A 20,848-nucleotide genomic window follows, 5' to 3' on the forward strand; every position below is an offset into this window, starting at 1 on the left:
CGTCTCTAGCACATGGATGATGCATACGATTAAGTGCTCCGCTATCAATCCAGAGGTTGGTGGTTTGAACTCACCCTAAGGAGCCTTACAAGACAGGCCTGGTGATCTGCTTCCAAAAGGTCACAGCTTCAAAAACCCCATGGAGTGGGTCTGCTCTGCGTGCATGAGGAGGAAATCAACTCGATAGTAACTCACAAAAACTGTTTTCACTACTGGTACTGACCAGTACTTGGCAGATCCAACCAGCCAGCTGTTCCTTAGGAGAAGGATGTGACATTCTGCTTCCATAAAGATTACAGCCCAGCAGGACAATTATGCTCTGTGATAAAGTGTTGCTGTAAGTGGGAATCAACCCGCAGCACAAAGAGTATTGGTGGTGGTGGTGTTGTGTGCCGTCGAGTCGCCTGCGACTCGTAGCAACCCTATGGACAACAGCCCTAAACCCTGCTCTGTCCCTTGCCGATCTTTTTATCTCCGACACGCCTACCTGCATTACCCCAGTGACTGAATCAATCCATCTCATTGAGAGTCTTTCCTCTCCTGCGCTGTCCCTCCACCCGCCCAAGCATGACATCCCTCTCCAAGAACTGACCCCACTTTGAAACATGTTCAGAGTATGTCAGATGAAGCTTCATGATCCTTGCCTCCAAGGAGCAGCCTGGTTTCACCCTCTCCAGGATGAACTTGTCTGTTCTCCTAGCAGTCCATGGTATATTCAGTACTCTTCTCCAGCACCACAGCTCAATTGGTAATGCTCAGTTGGCTCGAAAATTGATGCTAAAAATGCACCAGTCTCCTTCTATAATCCCTAGTCATTGTCCAGCTCTGTTGCATAGCAAGTAATTGCCAAGATCATGGCCTGGATCAGGCACATCTTAGTCTCCAGACTGACATTGTTGCTCTTCAGGACTTTGGAGAGGTCTCTGACAGCAGACTTTCCCAATGCAATTTGTCTTTTGATTTCCTGGCTGCTGGTACCAAGAGTGTTGATTGTGGAACCAAGCAAACTAAAGCTGTTAACAATCTCAATCACTCCACCATCTTGCATGATGCTGCCAATTGGCTCAGTGGTGAGAATCTTTATTTTCTTGGTATTGAGCTTCAATTCATATTGAAGGCCGCAGTCCTTGACCTTCTGCAGCAAATGCTTCAGGTCCTCCTCAGTTTCAGTAGGCAGGGTTGTGTCATCTGCATAACGCAGATTGTTAAGTACTCAATAAACGCTGTGAGGAGGAAGAGGAGGAGGATGAAGATGATGATGTCCCTGCCTAGTACAAACTCACACCACAGTGGATTGTGAAGTGAAAGTACAAGGCCACCCAGAAACACCTCAGAAGAGAGACCTGTTGATCCACTTCTTTGAAAGTGAGCCACTAAAACCCCTCTGGAACTCTGTTCTGTTCTGACGTGTGCACATCACCAACTAGACCGTGTGGTGATGCTGGCTGTTACTGTTCTTGTGACTCTCATCAACAGACATGGAAAACTCCTTGAGATCCCTAACCTTGTTACTGCTGCAAAGGATCTTTGCACACAACTCTTCTGTCCGCAGATGGGGAAACTGAGGCTTCAAGTAACAGTGTACTAAGAATCCTGTTTTCCTGAGCCCTGATCCCAGGCTCCTCAGAGGAAAGAAGTCTCTCCACCTCTACCCCAGGCCCTTGGCAGTGGCTCCTGTCCGAACCAGGACCCCACACACACCCACACACACTTCCCTGGTGACAGGCATAGCCAGCCCCCAGGAGCAGGGACATTGTTCATTTTGTTGCTCAAAATTCTCTAATGCTCCTTGGAAATAAAATATCGTGAAGATCAGGCACTCTCAGGAGAGCCATGGTGGGGAGTAAGAAAAATTGGAAGAATCTGTTCTCAAAAATAATGTATTCGAATTTTTTAAATAAACTAGTATTGAGAGGGAGGGAGGGAGAGAGAGAGAAAACACCATGTAAGACGTCCCATAAGTCCACTTTTAAAAAACAAGGCTGGCAAAGGTAAAAGTTTATTCTCAAATATAATAAAAAGGTGTTTGGGTTCTGTGTGAGGACAGAGTAATCCCAGAGTGCTCCTTTTTTGTTGCTCCGTCTTGATTGATTCCTTGGGTCTTTCCCCAGCATGCTCTGAGCTTTGTCTTCTGCAGGACGTTGCTGTGGTATATTGTTTTGCCTACTCCCACCATTTCTACCTTCATCTCCTCCTTTCCAATGTCTTGAGCTTTGAATGCCCCCATCCCCTTCCCTGGAATCTGGAGCCAGACGTGAACTGGAGCACCCTCTAGTGGAAGGAAAGAAATGGTGTCTGAGCCCAGACCCCCACCAAGCATCTCCCCCAGCCTGGCCAGGAACAGGCGCTTGCCCCGTCTCCCAGAGACTGAACATCTGCGGATCACAGAGCGTCCCCGCTCCCGGGCAGCTGGGCAGTGCCTCCTGCCAGGCCTGGCCCTGAAGCAAGGGGAACTTGTGCCAAGACCTGCTTCATGCAGAATTAGGATCGCAGCTGCTTGCATCCCATTTCCAGTGCCGCCATCACCATGACAACCCATGTTGCAAACAGAGCCAGGAGACAGATGCTGAGCCTCTGAGCCGCATAGTGCATAGTTCACCCTGCAGGCGAGGGAACAGCATTCTCCTCTAACACCCTGATTCTCACAGCACCCCAACTTCACACACCCCAAGCTATTCATCACCTTTAGAAAAAAACAAAACACAAAACAAGTAGCCCTGTGGCTCAAAAGGTCTAACATAAATCAGGGTGCAGTTCAGTGCTTTCTCAGAGGGGTAACTCTGGACGAATGACTGCCTCGCTGGGCCTCAGTTTGCTCATCTGTAAAATGGGACTGGTCATAGCACACACTTAACGTGTTGGTTACTGTGGAGATTAAATTAGTGAATGCATCCAAGTCCTTAGAACCCTACCAGCCAGCACACAACAAAGAAGCAGGCAGTGGTGGTGGCTGTGTCTTCCCAGAGAATCCAGGCTAGCCCCTGGCAGAGGGATTCTGAAGTGATAGCTGAGGAAAGGCTGTGGCCAGCTGTCTGTAAAAGGCAGATATATTAACCCAGAACCCAGGAGGAAGGGACCTAGCTTCAAAGGTTTCTGCCTTCGTTGAGCTCTCCCTGGAGACCCTATGGAAATGAAGCCTCCTAGTGATAGGTATCAGACCACTGCAGGCGTAGCTTGTTAAACTCCCCTGACAGACGGAGCAGACAAAGCCTCTGAAAAAGCAAAAGCAAAAAAAAAAAGCAAAATAACACAGGAGCCTGCAGCCCCCTTCCATTCAGGCAGGGGCTGATATCTTCACGTGAGGTCCCTCTGCAGGCCACCTTCAATCCAGGCTGGGACGGATATCCCTGTGAGGTCCTCTTGCAGGCCTCCTTCCATCCGGGCATGGGCTGATGTCCCCACTTGAAGGCCCCCTGCAGGCCTCCTTTCATCCAGGCAGGGCCTGATATCCCCATGTGAAGACCCCCTGCAGGCCCCCTTTCACCCAGGCAGGGCCTGATATCCCCATGTGAAGACCACCTGCAGGCCCCCTTCCATCCAGGCAGGGCCTGATGTCCCCATGTGAGGTCCTCCTACAGGCCCCCTTCCATCCGGGCAGGGACTGATATCTCCCTGTGAGGTCCCCTTGAAGGCCCACTTACATCTGGGCAGGGGCTGATGTCCCCACATGAGGTCCCCCTGCAGGCTCCCTTCCATCTGGGCAGGGTCTGCCATCTCCCTGTGAGGTCCACCTGCGGGCCCCCCTTCCATCATCACAGGGTGTTGATGACGTCCCTATGTAAGGTTCCCGCTCCGTGTTCTGTTAGCATAATGCTCTCACGGAGTTCACCCTGGTTTCTCATGGCTTCATTGGTTAGTGTGGCCACTTTAGGCTTTAACCAGTAGATTTGGGTTCTCTTGGAATCGAGAAAGGAGCTTTGGTGGCATAACCTACAGGGAGTCACACAGCTCACCCAAAGGCCCAGCCTCTCTGGTCTCACCAGGAGCTCTTCTGGGAAAAGAGAGGCAGTCTCCTCCCATGCGATTTACAGCTTCAGAAACCCCCTGGAGAGTAAGTGATGAGTCAGTTCTGAGCAATGTTGGGTTGGGTTGAGTTTGCAGCTCGCCTGCATTCTTACGGCACTGGTATTGGCGGTAGGGGGAATGACATGCTGTAAACAATGAAAAGTTACTCCCTCCCAACTTCTCATTGATGCGCAGATTCTCACCAAGCCCCACGAGTCCCTCAGATTGGGGAGCTCTTCGTGGGCAGGCCTGGGAGCACCAGTCCTTTGCCCACACCTTACGGCTGCCGCTCACAGCTGCCAGCACTGTGTGAGCTTCCCAGGCTGCTGGCAGCCCTTGACTTGCTGATGCGTCACTCTCCCTTCTCTGCCACCTTCTTCTTCACCTTGTCATCTGCTCCATGTGTTTTCCTCTCTCTCCAAAGTACTGAAGAGCAGTGGTGTCACTCTGGAGACTAAGGTGCGTCTGATACAGGCCATGGTCTTTGCTGTCACTTGTTATGCATCAGAGAGTTAGACAATGACTAAAGAGGATAGAAGGAGAATTGATGCCTTTGAGCTGTGGTGCAGGAGAAGAGTATTGAGGGTACCATGGACTGCTAGGAAAACAAACAGACTCATCCTGGAGAGGGTTAAACCAGCCTGCTCCTTGGAGGCAAGGATTCTGAGGCTCCGTCTAACATACTTTGGACAAGTTGTAAGGAGGAACCAGTCCTTGGAGAGGGACATCATGCTTGGGAGGGTGGAGGGACAGCACAAGAGGGGAAGGCCCTCTATGAGGTGAATTGATTCAGTGACTGGGGTAATCGGGATGGGTGTACTGGAGACGGTGTGATTGGCCCAGGACAGAGCAGAGTTTAGGGCTGTTGTACATAGAGTCGCTATGAGTCACAAGCGACTCGACTGCACATAACAACAACAACTTCTGAAGACACTTGCCATTGAATTAGGGTCTTCTCTGATCCCGAATGATCTCATTTCAAGATCTTTAACTTAAATACCCCTGTTGTTGTTGTTGTTGTTGTTGTTGTTGTTGTTGATTGCTGCCAAGTCAAGGTCGACTCATAGGGATTCTATGAACAAAAGACCTAATGCCGTTCCATAGCTATCATTGTTTCTCCGAGTTTATAGTTTCCAGAGGCATGTGGTTTAGGACGTGGATGCCACTCCTGCTTCCCAACCTGTTTTACAACGGGGAGCTCCACCAAACACTGTCCTCAACGGGAAAACATTCTGGTATTTGATACCCCCATGGCACAAGGTTTGGCGTCACAGCAAACCCAGGTTACCTCATACAGCTCATTGACAAAGAGGAAGAATGTTCCTCCAGATACAACAGCACTAGTCTCATTTAGCAGTGGTTAAGTGTTGTCATGTCAAATATAACTCAGAGAAAGCTTTGCACGGAAGACCTGAACTCTGTTCTATGATGAACATCATTTCTGTACCTCTGCAAAAGCACTTATGCCAAAGAAGGCAACATTCACAGGTTCCAGGTGGACATTTCTGTCTTCTGGGGGCTAGGAAGGGACCACCATTCAGCCCACTGTGGTCTTCCCTCTGTTTCTCCCCTTCTCCCCAAATTCATGTCTTTCCCCATGTGCAGAATACACTCACCTCATCCCATCATCCTCAAAAGGCTTACCTCTGAGGGAGCTCTGGTGGCCTACTGGCAAGAAGCTGCACTGCAATCCCAGAGGTACGCAGTTCGAATCCATAAGATGCTCTGCTGGAGAAGGAGGGGCAATCTCCTCCTGTACCGCCCAGATCCGATTTGACGGTCGGTACACACACACAAAAATAGTAAAATTTAGTAAAAAGAAAGAAAAGGGGGGGGGAAGGCTTATCCCTTAGAGCATCAGCTTGACGATCCCACATCTCACCTTCTGAACCATCTCCGTGTCAAGGTTTGGGGGAGACGCTGCGGATGGTCCATCGGGGACAAAAATCCCTCTCCCCCTGCAAACCCAGGAGCTAGAGGACAAAGTATTTGCTTCCAAAATGCAATGATGGGACAGGTGTGAGATAGACATTGACATTCCCAAAAGGAGAACTTGGAAGGCAGTCGGTAGTTAGGGATCTCGAGCAAGTTTCCAGAGCCAGCAGGTGGCATCTCATAAGGTTCCAAGACCTGGGCAACATTACCCGTGTCTCTGGACTGACTCATGGACACAGCAGCTTCACACAGCAACTCAGGGAGGTGCCCGCCCCATTATGGATGCGAAGCTGAGGTTGAGTGACATATCAGTAGTTCCAAAGCTAATCAGTGGGAGGGCGGCTTTGAACTTGGACTGGGCCCTGTGTCTTCAGCGCAGTGTTCGCAGTACAGGAAAGATGAGAACCTGAGGCCCAGAGAGGTTGATCACACTAGGCAAGATCACACAGCTGGGAGTGAAAATCTGCAGAGACCTGTCCCTCTCCCTGCCTGGCCTCGGGGTGGCATCTGAACTGCCTTGGTTTCTCCTCCAGAAAGTATTAATAGAAGCACCCCACTTACCTAGTTCAGTCTGAATATAAATTATCTCTTCTCTCTTCTGCTTCTAAAAACACCAAAGGACTCTTGCAAGTTCAAAAGTAAAAATAAAATGAGGGAGCTGGTGCAGTGGTTGTAGCCAGTGGGGGACATCCCAGGGGAAACTAGGGTGATTTGGGAGGTTTAGGGTTTGGGTTTTTAAGCGTTAGGTGGTTTCAGAGAGTGGTGTAAGGAGCCCCAGTGGCATAGTGGGTAATGTGTCCACATAACAGAAAGGTCAGTAATTCAGGTCCACCAATCCCTGCACAAGAGGAAAATGAGAAGTTTCCTGTGTAAAGATTTACCAAAGCTAGAGATTGTCAGAGAGTTAGACAATGACCAGGGAGGATAGAAGGAGAATCGATGCCTTTGAGCTGTGGTGCTGGAGAAGAGTATTGAGAATACCATGGACTACTAGGAAAACAAACAGATTTGTCCTGGAAAGAGTTAAACCGGGTGGCTCCTTGGAGGCAAGGATTCTGAGGCTCCATCTAACTTACTTTGGACATGTTGTGAGGAGAGACCGGTCCTTAGAGAGGGACATCATGCTTGGGAGGGTGGAGGGACAGCGCAGGAGAGAAGGCCCTCTAGGAGGTGGATTGATTCAGTGACTGGGATAATCGGGATGGGAGTGTCAGAGACAGTGCGATTGGCACAGGACAGAGCGGAGTTTAGGGCTGTTGTACATAGGGTCGCTATGAGTCGCAGGCGACTCGACGGCAGATAACAACAACAACAACAAGAGATTGTCATGCTTCACAATCTGTGTGGCCCCATCGGTGGGTGCTGGCCAGGCTCCGCGGGTCCCACGATTGGATATAATCACCTCGGCTTTGGGTGCGTGTCCACATCTTAGATACCCTCTTGTGCCCAATTCCAGCTTCTTGAGTGCGTGAGGGTGACAGCCCAAGGAAGAATTCAAGAGTGCTGCTCTGAGCAAGGAACTCTACCTTTTCTGGGCCTCAGTTTTCCTCACCTGTAAAAGGGGAGCCGTGGTATGCTCACCCTGACCATGTTGTCAGGAAGAGAACGCGTTGTGTTTGGCCAGGGCCTCCCTCTCTGTGTTGGTGATGTCAGTGAGCACCTCAGCGCCCCGCCATGTTGGAGTCAGGACCCAGCTTCTGAGCCCCCACCCGGTGGGTGCCAGGCATTTGGAAAGATTGCAGGCTGCTTGGAAAGGCACGTCGCCACGTGGCAGTTAACAGTGTGCTGCCAGCGTTGGGCAGGGCTTTTCCTCTCTGTTCAAGGGGAACAGCAAGGCTACCCACCTCTTAGGGATATCTGAGAATTAGATGAACGCATAATGTGTAAAAGGAGCTCTTCATGGTGCAGTGGTTAAACACTGGACTGCTAACTGAAAGGTTGACGGTTCAATCCATCAGACACTCCACTCGAGAAAAGCCTGCAGCCAGGAAGTCCCACCCTCTCCATTCGGGTCACTAAGAGTCAGAATCAACCGGAAGGCACACAGCACGGCAAAGAGAAGTGGGGGCACGGGGAAGAGCATGGGGCGCTTTTTAGAAGGAGCCAAACCTTGGTGAGGGAGACCTTTTGGACCACAGAGCCTCAGGAGACAAGAGTCTTTGAGATGATGGACAGCAGATGACCTGGCATTTGGGGAGATAGACTTTGCCAGGGCCTGGGCCCAGGACCTGGAGGAGGACAGACCCCTTAGTTGGAAGTTAAGGGCCCAGAAGATATTTCTAAGTGCAAACAGAGCACAATCTGACCACGTGGAGTTCATGCAGTGGGTAAAACCTGCATCTGTGTCCACCAAGGGCAGACTCCAGTGGACCCCAGAACCCCCTCATCTGGCCCCAACTCTCAGGGCCTCTGGGGAACTTTGGGTAAATCTGCTAATGAAAGGAGGCCAGGCCCAGGGAGCATTCTGGGCATGTGGGTCTCTCCAGGCCCTCAGTGTCCTCATCTGCACAATGGGCTGTGAGCTGCTCCTTTGACAAGGAGTGTGCACCCGGCCCTGCTCTGAGCACGGGGAACAGGGGCCTGAAGGACACAAACAGAACTGAGCCCTGAGCCTGGTGGTGCTGGCATGCCAGGGCATAGAGGCAGAGAAGCTCGTCAGACTCAATGGGGCATCTTCTCCAAACATGCTCAGACTCTGTGCCTCGAACCCTGGTTGTACGCACCAGCTATTTCACTGACTTCGGGGACCAAACTCATGCCTCCTGCCCTACTCTCACCCACCCCCTTTCACATCTGGGAGCATCTGCCTCTCTGTTGCTCCTCACACCCCACCAGTGTGGTCCCCACCCCAGGGCCTTTGCACTGGCTATTTCCCCCATCTTCCCATGCCTCCTCCCTCCTGCCACTCTGCTCGTTCCTTTCTATTGTCACCTCCCATCCCCCCACAAAAGGCCACACCTGAGCATCTGAAGTGCCCATCTCATCCCTTCTGCCCAGGTCCCCCATCCTGGGAAATTATTTTGTTCATTTAACTGCTGTATGACCTTGGGAAAGAGTCTTAACCTATCTGAGCTTTGTTTTTTTCCCCATCTGTAAAATGTTGCTGGTGATTGGCTGAGGATTTTAGTGTCTATGAAGTGTCTATTGTTATTCTTTTTAGTATTAGTATTATTTATTAATGGATAGTGAAGAGATTGAGATTGTTAACAGTTTTAGTTTGCTTGGCTCCACAATCAATACTCTTAGTACCAGCAGCCAGGAAATCAAGAGACGAATTGCATTGGGAAAGTCAGCTGTCAGGAATCTCTCCAGAGTCCTGAAGAGCAGTGACGTCAGACTGGAGACTAAGGTGTGCCTGATCCCAGCCGTAGTCTTCACAACTATGTGCTATGAGCCAGAGAGCTGGACAATAACCAGGGATGATAGAAAGGGATTTGATACCTTTGAGCTATGGTGCTAGGAGAACAAGCAGGTTTGTCCTGGAGAGAATGAAACTGGGCTGCTCCTTGGAGGCAAGGATTCTGAAGCTTCGTCTGACATACTTTGGGCATGTTGCAAGGAGGGACCAGTCCTTGGAGAGGGACGTCATGTTTGGGAGAGTGGAGGGATGGTGCAGGAGAGGTAAACCCTCGATGAGATGGATCGATTCAGTGATTGGGGTAGTGGGAGTAGGTGTGTCAGAGACAGTGAGGTTGGCACAGGATAGAACACGGTTTAGGGCTCTTGTACATGGGGCCACTGTGAGTCGCAAACATCTTGATAGCACCTAACAATATATAGTTGACTAAGGCAGGGATTGGGAACACAGAATTCCTGCGCAGAACACAGGCTGATTATCCTTTACAGATGACCCTTCGGTAGCATGGGAGTGAACCAACCCCATGGACATAACTGATATAAAAACAAATACACAGCACTTAGGTTGACCAAAAAAAAAGGAGAGAAAAAAATATCTGTGTATAAATAGACCCATGTGTTTCAAACCATGTGGTTCTAAAGTCAATCACATGCAAACTGTGCTGCTGGGAGGGCCCATCCACGCTCCAAGCTTTCAAACCAGGTGCCGTTTCCTCCATAGAGGTGATCTCCTGGCTCTGCTTGTGCCCCCGCCCCACAAATGCTACACGCCCCATCCTGCCCAGGAGACGCAGACAGAAAGGAAGCATGAGCTGGTGTGAGGGGTCCCAGGCTCCAGTGGAAGGTCCTTTCTCCCAATGATTTGCCCCATTTCTGCCCGAGGGAGTGAGCTTGTCCCCAGGAACATCCCTCCTGGCAAAGGAGGCATCAAGGCGGTATCCTGAGGGATGGGAAGTTACAAGGTCACATGGGGTTCGTGTCACCCACATATTGGTTAAACCTGGAGGGCCCAGGAAGAAATAAGGAGAGGGAGTTACCAGACCTGTCACTTGACAGTCACACCTGTCACTTGACAGTCCCAGGTCATGATTTCTAAACAGGAATCAACTGCCCTCAGCATCTCGGGTCTGCAGGTCAGAACCTTGGTGGGGACTCTTGGGTGAAATAGCTGGTCTCTGTCACCCTAATTCAACTGGTGGGTCTTTCTCATTGATCTGTCTTCCTCAGAGAGAACCAGGGCTCTGGGGTCCCCGTGTCAGGCCCCAACCTGTCGACCACCCGGCCGATCCAGCAAGACCTGGGCCGCCAAGACCCGCCGCTGGCCGAGGACATCGACAACATGAAGAACAACAAGCTGGCCACCGCGGAGTCAGCCAATCCCCATGAGAGCCTTGGCCACACGGGCCTGCCCCAGAGCCCGGCCAGGACAGGCAACAGCACCGAGCCCGGGCCCACGCCAGCCCCACCCGCCACGGCCGCCAACCCCCAGAACGCCGCCAGCCGCCGGACGCCCAACAACCCGGGGAACCCGTCAAACCCCGGCCCCCCCAAAACTCCCGAGAACAGCCTTATTGTCACCAACCCCAGCAGCTCCCAGACCAACTCAGCTAAGACTGCCAGGAAGCCCGGCCACACCGCGGTGGACATCCCCCCCGCCTGCCCGGCCCCCCTCAACCACACTGTCGTCCAAGGTGAGACACCCTGACCCTTACACGCCACTGAGTGAGACCATGCGTCCCGGGAGCCAGGCTGCATCCCAGCCCCGAGATACTGGCCTCAGTTTTCTCCCCTGTAAAATGGGACGAAACACAGTTTTTGCTGCACGGGCTGCCGGGGGTCTGGATGAGACCGCAGACATACAGGGCCTGACACACACCATGCTCAGTGAGGGTTACCGGTGTGTCCTGCGGCCAAGTTCCCCACACACACAGCTGGGGAGCCCCTGAGCTCGAGGAGCAGAGAATTGCTTACTTAGATGAAAGTTTGGTGAACTGCTGATTCTATAGGCGAGCACCATCCCCTCAAAACACAACCCGGAGCTCATGTCATTTGACACTTTCTAGTAACCATATAGGAGGGCTTCTGTGGTCTGGGGGGTAAGGAGGCTGTACTGCCAACCCAAAGGCAGTCGGTTCAAATACACCAGCTGCTCTGTGAGAGAAAGGCAGGCCGTCTCCTCCCATGCAGTTGGCTGCCTCTGCAGACCCGCTGGGGGGTCAGCTATGAGTCGCTTCCAACTCAGCAGCCAGAACGAGGACAACAGTAGCCACACAGGGTCCTGGTGTCACAGTGGATTAAGCACTGGGATGCCCACCGGAGAGGCCAGTGGCTGGTAAAGGCGGTCAGCGTCTGTCAAGATCTGCCGTCTAAACCCGGCCTTGTCCGCACAGTCGCCACCACGTCCAGGCCCCTGGCTGCAAGCAGTGTGGTGATGTTCCGTTCATCTGCAGGGACTCTGTCGAACAGTGTTCCCACGCTTCCTCAGACGGTTTTCGAGAACCTGTTATTTCAGAAGTGCAGGGCCTGTCCCGCTGCTTAGAAGCTCTGCGGAAACCTGGCCGCTGTGGGTCACTCTGCTGGGGGTGTGGGGTTGTGTTTTGGAGGGTTTTTTAAATTTTATTTTTAAGGGAGCTCTGGTGGCCTAGTGGCAAAACGCTGCACTGCAATCCCAGAGGTAAGCAGTTCAAATCCACCAGATGCTCTACTGGAGAAGGAGGGGGCAATCTCCTCCTGTACCATTCAGATCTGATTTGACGGTACACGTAAAAATAATACAATTTAAAAAAAATTATTTTCATTAGTTTGCATACAGAACTCATATACATAGTGTTTCACACTTTCCTTCCTTCACATTGTGTTTCATACAGTCATTCCCCTGCATTGTGTTTTTGTTTTGTTTTGGGGGGTGTGGGGGGGTGTTTTATAAAATGAATCATCATTGAACTATGCCCATCCTTAGCCCATCTTCTCAAGCTCCCATTTTTTACCCTCCTCCCTCCACCCACCAAACTGTGCCATCCTGTGGTTTCCCCCTCCCCCCCCTCACCCTTCTCTCCCCACCCCTTCCCCCCTCCTTGGGAAGGTGACCCCTTGGGCACCATACACCTTTCTGCTGGTTTTGTAAGATATGAGTAGTGTTGCTTCCAGCACCACACAAGCCACCTCTGCGTGGCAGACAGAGCAGCGGTGGACTCTGTGCTGGGGGTGGGGTCACTATGACCTGGAGTCCATTCAAATGCAGCAGTGAGTCTAGTGTGGTTAATAGCCACGTAGTAAGCACTCGGCCACTAGCCGAAAGATTGGAGTTTACAAAACACCTAGGTATACCTCAGAAAAAAGGCCTGGCGATCTGTTTCTGAAAGGTCACAGCCATTAGAATCCTTGTGGAGTGCGGCTCCGCCCTGTCACACCCGGGGTCACCCTGTGAAGTGCACCTCTGCCCTGGCACCCGCAGGGTCACCTTGTGAAGTGCAGCTCTGCCCTGGAACACCTGGGGTCACCCTGTAGAGCACTGCTCCACTGTGTCACACATGGGGGTCCCCCAGTGGAACACAGCTCCGCCCTGTCACACGGGATCACCTTGTGGAGTGCACCTCGGCCCTGGCACCCACGGGGTCACCCTGTGGAGCGCAGCTTTGCCCTGACACACATCAGGTGCTATGAGTTGGAAAAGGCTTGGCAGTAACTAGTGTTTTATTTAGAAGCCACATAAATAAAAGCCAAAATGAAGCAGCAGAACTTTTTTAACATTAATCTTATATATAAAATGATTGTTTCTGAATGAAATCACCCTTTTTTAAATCATGCTCAATGAGACGTCTGACTTTGTTTTCCACACTCGGTCTTTGGAACCTGGCGTGTCTTTGACGTTTACACCATGTCTCAGTTTACACTCCCGTGTCCCACTCCCCCATGCCTGTAGCTGCCAGGTCGACCAGCACACATTCTGCTCGATCAAAGATTAACAGGTTTTGCCCACTGGAGAGTAGAATCAAAGTAGCTATGAGAATTTAAAACAACCCACTGAGCATACTATTTCCTGAGAGGCTAAAAGTAGCTCAGATCCGCTAGTGTCAGTTCTGTTTCCTTGGATTTGCTCAGTAAATTCTCACCACGGTCCTACAAGTCAGGGCTTGCCATTATATTCATTTTAAAGAAGGGGATCCTGCTGGCCCATGGGCACGTTGGGGAGCAGAGCTGCAGGACTGAGGATACTCAGGTATCCAGTCAGAGGAGAGACACTCTCTGGGGGCAACCCTGCTGTTTGACTGTGGAGGGACTCAGTATTCCCATCTGTGAAGTGGGGCTGTTGGAAACTACCCTGCCTGCTTTCCCATGACAGTGACAATTGAAGGCCAAATGGGATGACAGCTGAACAGTGTTAACTTCCGTGAGAGTTCCATGAGATCCGTAGAGTGGTGGGGAGCAGGCACTGTGGGGCCAGGCTGCCCTAGATCAAACCCCAAGCTCTGCTGTATTGCAGCTGAGACCTTGAAAAGATCTCTCCACCTCTCTGTGCCCATCTCATCATCTGTAACGTGGAAATAACCCAAGTACAGGCCTCATAAAGTCACCTGAAGATCAGGAGCCGTAATGTGACAGCTTGTACACAGTGGGCGTTTCAGAAGTGTTGGCTGGTTGTTACCTGCTCTGGGGGGGGGGGCACACAGGAGCCCAGGGGCTTGTGGGAGATTATAGAAGGAGCCCAATGTTGGTTCTTATCCCAACAGTGAACAAAAACGCCAACCCAGACCCACTGCCACAAAAGGAAGAAGAGAAGAAGGAGGAGGACGATGACCCCGGGGAAGACGGCCCCAAGCCCATGCCCCCCTACAGCTCCATGTTTATCCTGTCCACGACCAACCCGTGAGTATGACACGTGACGAGTGCCGGGGCCCGAGGGCCCGCTGACACGAGGGAGGTGGGCCAGCAGGCAGGCCAGGCAGAGGCCAGGCCAGTGAAGACAGTGGGATCAGCCGGGCCACTGCTCGGAGAGTTACCTCAGAAGGGCCTCTTTTTCAAGTTCTCATCAGATGGAAGATGATCATAATATACTCATTTTCTTGAAAAAAAAAAAAGACAGCTTCCAGTCATCGACAAAAAAATGCTTGTTCCAAATCTGTGCTAGCGAGAGGCCAGGCCGGGAAGTGGCATCCTTGTGCAGTGTGCGATTCGCACAGCCGTCCAGGGCAGCCCTGGGCCTGGCTTGACTTCTGCAGTTCTCCGGGGTCTGCATCCTGGGAAGACCGTCTCTACCTCCCATGCCTCTCTGCGCTGTGCTGTGCAGGAGGAATGCTTCAGAGGGGAATTTATCACGTGCATCCCAGGCTGGTTCAGGGGTGGCTTTTACAAAGGGTAGTTCTGAAAGTCCTGTCCTCTCCAAATGCTTCGTGGCAAAGAAAGATCATGTCAGATAAGCTGAGACAAACTGCTTCTTATAACCTGCCTCTTGGAGACCTGCCCTGTGCGTTGCAATTTATTTTATTTTTTTTTTTTTAGCCAGCTGGCTTGCTTATTTTAGCAAGTAAATACAATAGAGAAATATTTATCTGGCACTTACTCTGTGCCAGGCACTGTGCTGAGTAAAAATCCCCATAGCCCTACAGGGCCGGTACTATCCTCATTCCCATTTTACAGATGAAGAAACTGAGGTCTGGAAAGGTAAAGTCACCTACCTGAGATCACACAGAGAACCAGTGTCTCCCACTGGAACTTCAGTCGGTTTGAATTTTCATTCTTACAGCATTATTATCACTTCACCTTGGCGCTTAAGTAGCTACGTATCGTCCCGTTTGTGCGTCTACAGGCTCTGAGAAGGCCCGCAACCTCTCATTTCAGTAACTTAACCTTTTTGAGCCGCAACCTCATGTCAAACATCTATTAATTCTTTTAATCTTGTGAAAATGCCTTTCACAGATGAGGGCACTGAGACTTGGAAGGACTAAATAATTTGCCTCAGATCACACAGCCGATTAAAAACAAAAAAATCTGTCTACCTATCCCATACTTTTACATAATGGCCATGTTGTTACAGCTGATAACACAGCAACACTTAGTACAATTTATGTACACCTTGGCCCATCCTGTGCCATCCTCACCGTCTCTGACACACTTGAGCCCGTTGCTGTTGCCACTTTGTCAATCTATCTTGTCGAGCGTCGTCTTCTCTTACGTTGACCCTCCACCTTTCCAAGCATGATGTCCTTTCTCCCAGAACTGGCCCCTCCAGACTGGCTCAGAGTATGTGAGACAGAGTCCCACCATCTTTGCCTCTGGGGAGCACTCTGGGTTCACTTTCTCTGAGATAGACTGATCTGTTATCTTGGCCATCCATGGGCTATTCAATGCATGGGCTACTCTTCTCCAATACCACACAAAGTCATCTTCTTCTTCTTCTCTTACTCCTTGTCCAACCTCCAGATACATAGCGAGTAATTGAGAAGACCGAGGCTTCGATCAGGTGCACCTTAGTCTTCACACTGACACCATTACTCTTCAGTATTCTGGAGAGGTCCCCAACAGCAGATTTTCCTAGTGTGATAGGTCTTGATTTCTTTGACTGCTGGTACCAAGGGTGTTGGTTGTGGAACAAAATAGGATGGTATTATTGGCAATATCAATCATTTCCTCATCTATCATGGTCTTGACTACTGGCCCAGTGGTAAGGACATTTGTTTTCTTGATGTTGAGATGCAATCCATATTAAAGGCAGTCATAGGTCTGCAACAGATGCTTCAAGTGCTCCTCGCTTGTAGCAAGCAAGGTTGTGTCATCTACATAGCAGATATAGGATGCTCCAGTAATAAAAAGCTTTTATATATATTCAGCACTTAAGGCACTATCTCTTCAACCCAACCTGGGATTCAAGATGTTGTGTGAAGGTTGTTTAGAAATTATAACACTTGCGGGGAGAGATTGTATAACAATGAAAGAATTTTTCTTTTACTTTTCAAAGAGAGGAGTGAACTGACAGGGAGGGGTGGGCAGGGAGAAAAGTGCAACAATGAATGAATGGAAATCCAAAGTCTCTGTAAATTTTCACTAAAATTAATAATAATTTTTTAAAAAGAGAAATTATAAGGATTTATAAACAGGGCTATGAATATCTTCCTTAGTTGAGGTTCCCTGAGTCTTGGGGTTCCAGGCACTCAAGAGGGCCTCCAGCTGTAGCTGCTTAATGGCTTGTTGCATATTATATATAATTCTACATATAATGGTTTGTTGCCTTGGAGGTTGGAACTATCAAGGGCTCGAGGATGATAGGTGGGAATTATGAAAGGAAGGGCATTATGAAAGGAGCCTGTGGTCTGAGTGGACCTCTGTCTGTCTCCGACAGCCTTCGCCGCCTGTGCCATTACATCCTAAACCTGCGCTACTTTGAGATGTGTATCCTCATGGTCATTGCCATGAGCAGCATCGCCCTGGCTGCTGAGGACCCTGTGCAGCCCAACGCACCTCGGAACAATGTGAGTCCCACGAAGCAGGCCCCTGCCTCGCCTCTTCCGTCATCCAAGAAAGATTGTAGCTGGAAGAGGTTGGGGAACACCTTCTGAGGCAACATTAAACAGGGTTGCATGAACTAATTATCAAAATATTGAAACACATCAATGCAGGTTGGAAAAAGGCTGCGTCCTCCCTCCTACAAGGGCCCAGCTTTGCCACTCTTGTGGGGCCTGGCAAGTGGATATCAAGTGGGCACCACTGCTGGGCACCCCTTGGCATGAGAGAGGAAACACCAATCTTGGGGGGGCTCTCAATGGCAGGATGTTCCAAGAGGTGACTAGGGGTCCCTGACAGAAGGAGGAGCCTAACAGGATGTGGATACCTCCCGGCCCTGCAGGGATCTTGAGGTCTTCCTCTCAATTCCTTCTGCACCCAGCTACAGTTTGACATAAAGCTTTAAAAGAAAAAAGACCAGAAAAGCCAAAATCATTAGCGTTTTGCAGAGTAAGCCCTGTTTTAGTCCAGGACCAGCTTTAAAAGAAAAAGACCAGAAAAGCCAAAATCATTAGCCTTTTGCAGAGTAAGCCCTGCTTTAGTCCAGGACCAGGTAACACCCATCATTAACTGAGCATCTGCGATGTCCCAAGTGCAGCCCTGGGGTGAGGTGGTTTGCATTCAATACCTCATCACAGCAAAACCCTCCCAAGTGTCCGTTTGGCAGATGGGGAAGTTGAGGCTCAGGAAGGCCCAGGGTCACGCAGAACTGCACCTCTGTCCTCACCCAGCTCCTGCTGCTTCCCTTCTCTGTCTACAGTTTATTGAGTGCCTCATGTATACCAGGGACTGGACGGCAGTGACTCCTTTGCTCCTGTCACACAGCATGAGGACATGCATGGTCAAAGGAGGAAATTGAGCCACGCACAGGGCGGGTGGGGAGGAGCGTGGCCACACACCGAGAGACTGGAGCAGTGCGCCTCCTCGTCCGCCTCTCGCGGCCTCCCCTCATCCTTGCCCTGAGGTGCATTTCCCGTTGGAACGAGGCTCTGCTGCCTGCTAAGTAGGTTAGGGCCCTGGCAAGGCTAGCGAGCCCCATAAATCAGGCCTGGCTCTCCCACCCCCCGCAGCTGACCTTGCATTTTCCCTGCCTGCCGGCCCACGAGGGACCTGATGGGGGCGGGGGGGAGAGAAGGAAATAATTAGAACACAGCTCCCAGAGGAGGCTGGGGCCGGGCGGGTCAGGGGGCCTCGTGGCCAGTCAATTCTTGTCTGCTGCCTAATAGTCCCCGGGGGCCTCTGGGAACAGAGCTCTGGCAGGGGCACCCCAAGCGGGGCCAGCAAAGCTCCAGCTGTGGAACAAGTGCTGTGAAGTTGGAGAAGACCCTTCTCAAGCAAGAAGGAGACAGGCCTGGGTGGCCAGGGAGCAGCTGCCAGGGCATGGGGGACCTAGACAGGGCTCAGACCAGCCCTGTTTATTGTTTGGTCCCTTATCCCCCTCCCACTGCCAGCCAGTGCCCAGATTCCTCTCCCCAGCAACAGACCCTGCCTCTGTGAGGTGCATAAAACACGTATGATCCATTAACAAGGATTTCAAGCACATGCGTTTATGTAACCACCGTCCAGGGCACGAAATAGAGTGGAAGCTGCCCCAGGGTGTCATCCCTCCCCTGTCTCACCCCTGTCTTCCCACTGAAGATGGACTCTCAGCCCAGGATAATGCTTACAGATGTTTGGGTGTCACAGCTGGGGAGGCAGGTGGCTGCTCCTGACATCTAGGGAGTCGGGGTTCGTGGATGCCGCTCAGCACCCCGTGGTCCACAGAGCAGCTCGCCCAGAGAGTGAGCCCGCCCCCGTGTCAGTAGAGAAGAAGCCCTGACCAGAGCTAGTCACTGTCCATGAGATGGGTTGGACAGCGAGCGGCACAGTGGGCTGCAGCGGGACAGAGATTGCGAGGCCGGCACCACATAGGGCAGGCCCGGATCTGTCGTTCATAGAGCTTCTGTGAGTCATAGTCAATGTGATGACAGCTGACAACTACAACAGAGGTGGCCACAACCACACCACACCCAGCACCATTGGGGTCACCATTTCTTAGCCTTTTTTTCTCTCATTTTCCCACCTACACATGCATCCTTGAACCCTAGAATTTATTTAAAATAAAAAAAAATTAAAAAACAACAACCTTTTCCAGGGGAGCTCTCATGGCCTTGTGGCAAGAAGCTGCACTGCAGTCTCAGAGGTGCATGGTTCGAATCCACCAGATGGTTTGCTGGAGAAGGAGGGACAATCTTTTGTACCAGTCAGATCCCATTTGCGGGTACACACACATAAAATAATAAAATTTTTTTTTAAAAAAAATAAGCACAACCCAACTTTTCCTAACTTAGAAAATAAAGCAAACCAAGTTGTTGCCAACAAGTTAAGGCCCTCACGGGGACCCCGCGTGCATCTGAATAGAACTGTGCCCCGTGGGGTTTCCACTGGCTGGTTCTTCATGTGGGTCACCAAGACTTTCTTCTGAGGGACATCTGAGTGGACTCAAACTTAAGCAAGGGACACTATTCCACACCACACCTTCTCCAGTCCACAGTGTGTTGTGAGGTCAGCACGTATCACTGTGGGTAAGGATGGCCATTCTCTTTCACTGCTGTTTAATATTCCATGTTAATATTGTCTGGCACGGTTTCCCTGTCTGCCTTCCCGCTGCCAAGCATTTAGGCTCATCCGGTGTGCAATTCCTTCACAAACCGCTGCCCGCCTCCTCGTGGAAATGTCCCCCAGGTGCTAGCGAAAGGATGTCTATAGGCTATAAACTCAGAAGGAAGAGTTTTTAGATCCTAGAGTTTTCACTGGTCAGCTGCACTGGATCCGGCCGGGATGTTCTCTGTCCTGCACAGAACGCCTGCACCAACTGCGTTCAGCACTCCCATGGCTCTGTGTCCTCACCAACACTGGGTGATGTCAGCCCTTTCAGTTGGCCAACAGGGTGTGTGCAGGTTAGGATCTCATTGAGGTTTGATTTGTGATTCCCTAGATGTTGATGGAAGAAGTCCTAGTGGTATAGTGCGTTACAGGCTGGGCTCCTAGCTGAAAGGTCAGTGGTTGGGCCAGCTCCTCAGCAGAAGGTTGGACAGTGCCTCCTGTAAAGATTTATGGCCTGAGAAACCCAGTGAAGAGTCACCATGACTTAGAGTCAATGCTGCTTTGGGCTGGCTTGGTCCAGGGTGCTGGGTTTGCTTTGGGGCTATGATTGAGTCTCTGTTCCTTCTTAGATTAGTCTAACTCATGGGAAATTGCCATTTTTATTGATCGAAGGATCTAAATGTCAGCTGTTTCCCTTTGCTTCAACATAATTTATAAAAGGGAGCTCTGGTGGCCGAGTGGTAAGAAGCTTCACTGCAATCCCAAAGGCACACGGTTTGAATCCACCAGCTGCTTCATACGAGAAAGATGGACTGTCTCCTTCCACGTGATTTACTGCCTCTGAAAACCCACTGCAGGGTCAGCTATGAGTCAATCCCAGCTTAACAGCACACAACAAAAATCGATTAAGCTCTCCAGAGAATCTCGTTGTAGTGAAACAACACACATTATAAACTCTGCTATCTTAACCGTTTTTAAATGTGTAACTCAGTGATAATTGATGCCTTTGAGCTGTGGTGCTGGGGAAGAGTGTTGACTATCCCATGGACTGCTAGGAGAACAAACAGGTTTGTCCTGGAGAGGGTGAAGCTGGGCTGCTCTTTGGAGGCAAAGATTCTGAAGCTCCGTCTGACGTACTTTGGACATGTTGCAAGTAGGGACCGGTTCTTGGAGAAGGACATCATGCTTGGTAGGGTGGAGGGACAGCGCAGGAGGGGAAGGCCCTCTATGAGGTGGATTGGTTCAGTGGCTGGGGTAATCGGGGTGGGTGTGTCGGAGACAGTGCAATTGGCCCAGGGCAGAGCAGAGTTTAGGGCTGTTGTACATAGGGTCGCTATGAGTCGCAAGTGACTTGATGGCACATAACAACAACATGTGGGATCCTACGATATTTGTCCTTTTGTGTGGCATCTGTCAAGAAGTCAAAAGATGTATTGCATCAGGGAAACCTGCTGTCAAGAACCTCTTT

General features: G+C 50.8%; 1 protein-coding gene across 1 annotated transcript in view; it reads left to right on the plus strand.

Annotated features, from left to right (window-relative positions):
* Positions 1 to 20,848, plus strand: part of CACNA1A (calcium channel, voltage-dependent, P/Q type, alpha 1A subunit) — a gene marked incomplete at its 5' end in the record, with an annotated part of 317,117 nt that overhangs the window by 211,455 nt on the left and 84,814 nt on the right. The window contains 3 exons of the mRNA XM_006900825.1: positions 10,525 to 10,988; positions 14,028 to 14,163; positions 16,634 to 16,763. Coding sequence (XP_006900887.1) covers positions 10,525 to 10,988; positions 14,028 to 14,163; positions 16,634 to 16,763 — 730 coding nt within the window. The remainder of the gene's footprint in view (positions 1 to 10,524; positions 10,989 to 14,027; positions 14,164 to 16,633; positions 16,764 to 20,848) is intronic.

This window comes from Elephantulus edwardii, unplaced genomic scaffold (genome assembly GCF_000299155.1).
Source record: "Elephantulus edwardii isolate Elephantulus edwardi_28Jun2011 unplaced genomic scaffold, EleEdw1.0 scaffold00296, whole genome shotgun sequence".
Lineage (NCBI taxonomy): Eukaryota > Metazoa > Chordata > Mammalia > Macroscelidea > Macroscelididae > Elephantulus > Elephantulus edwardii.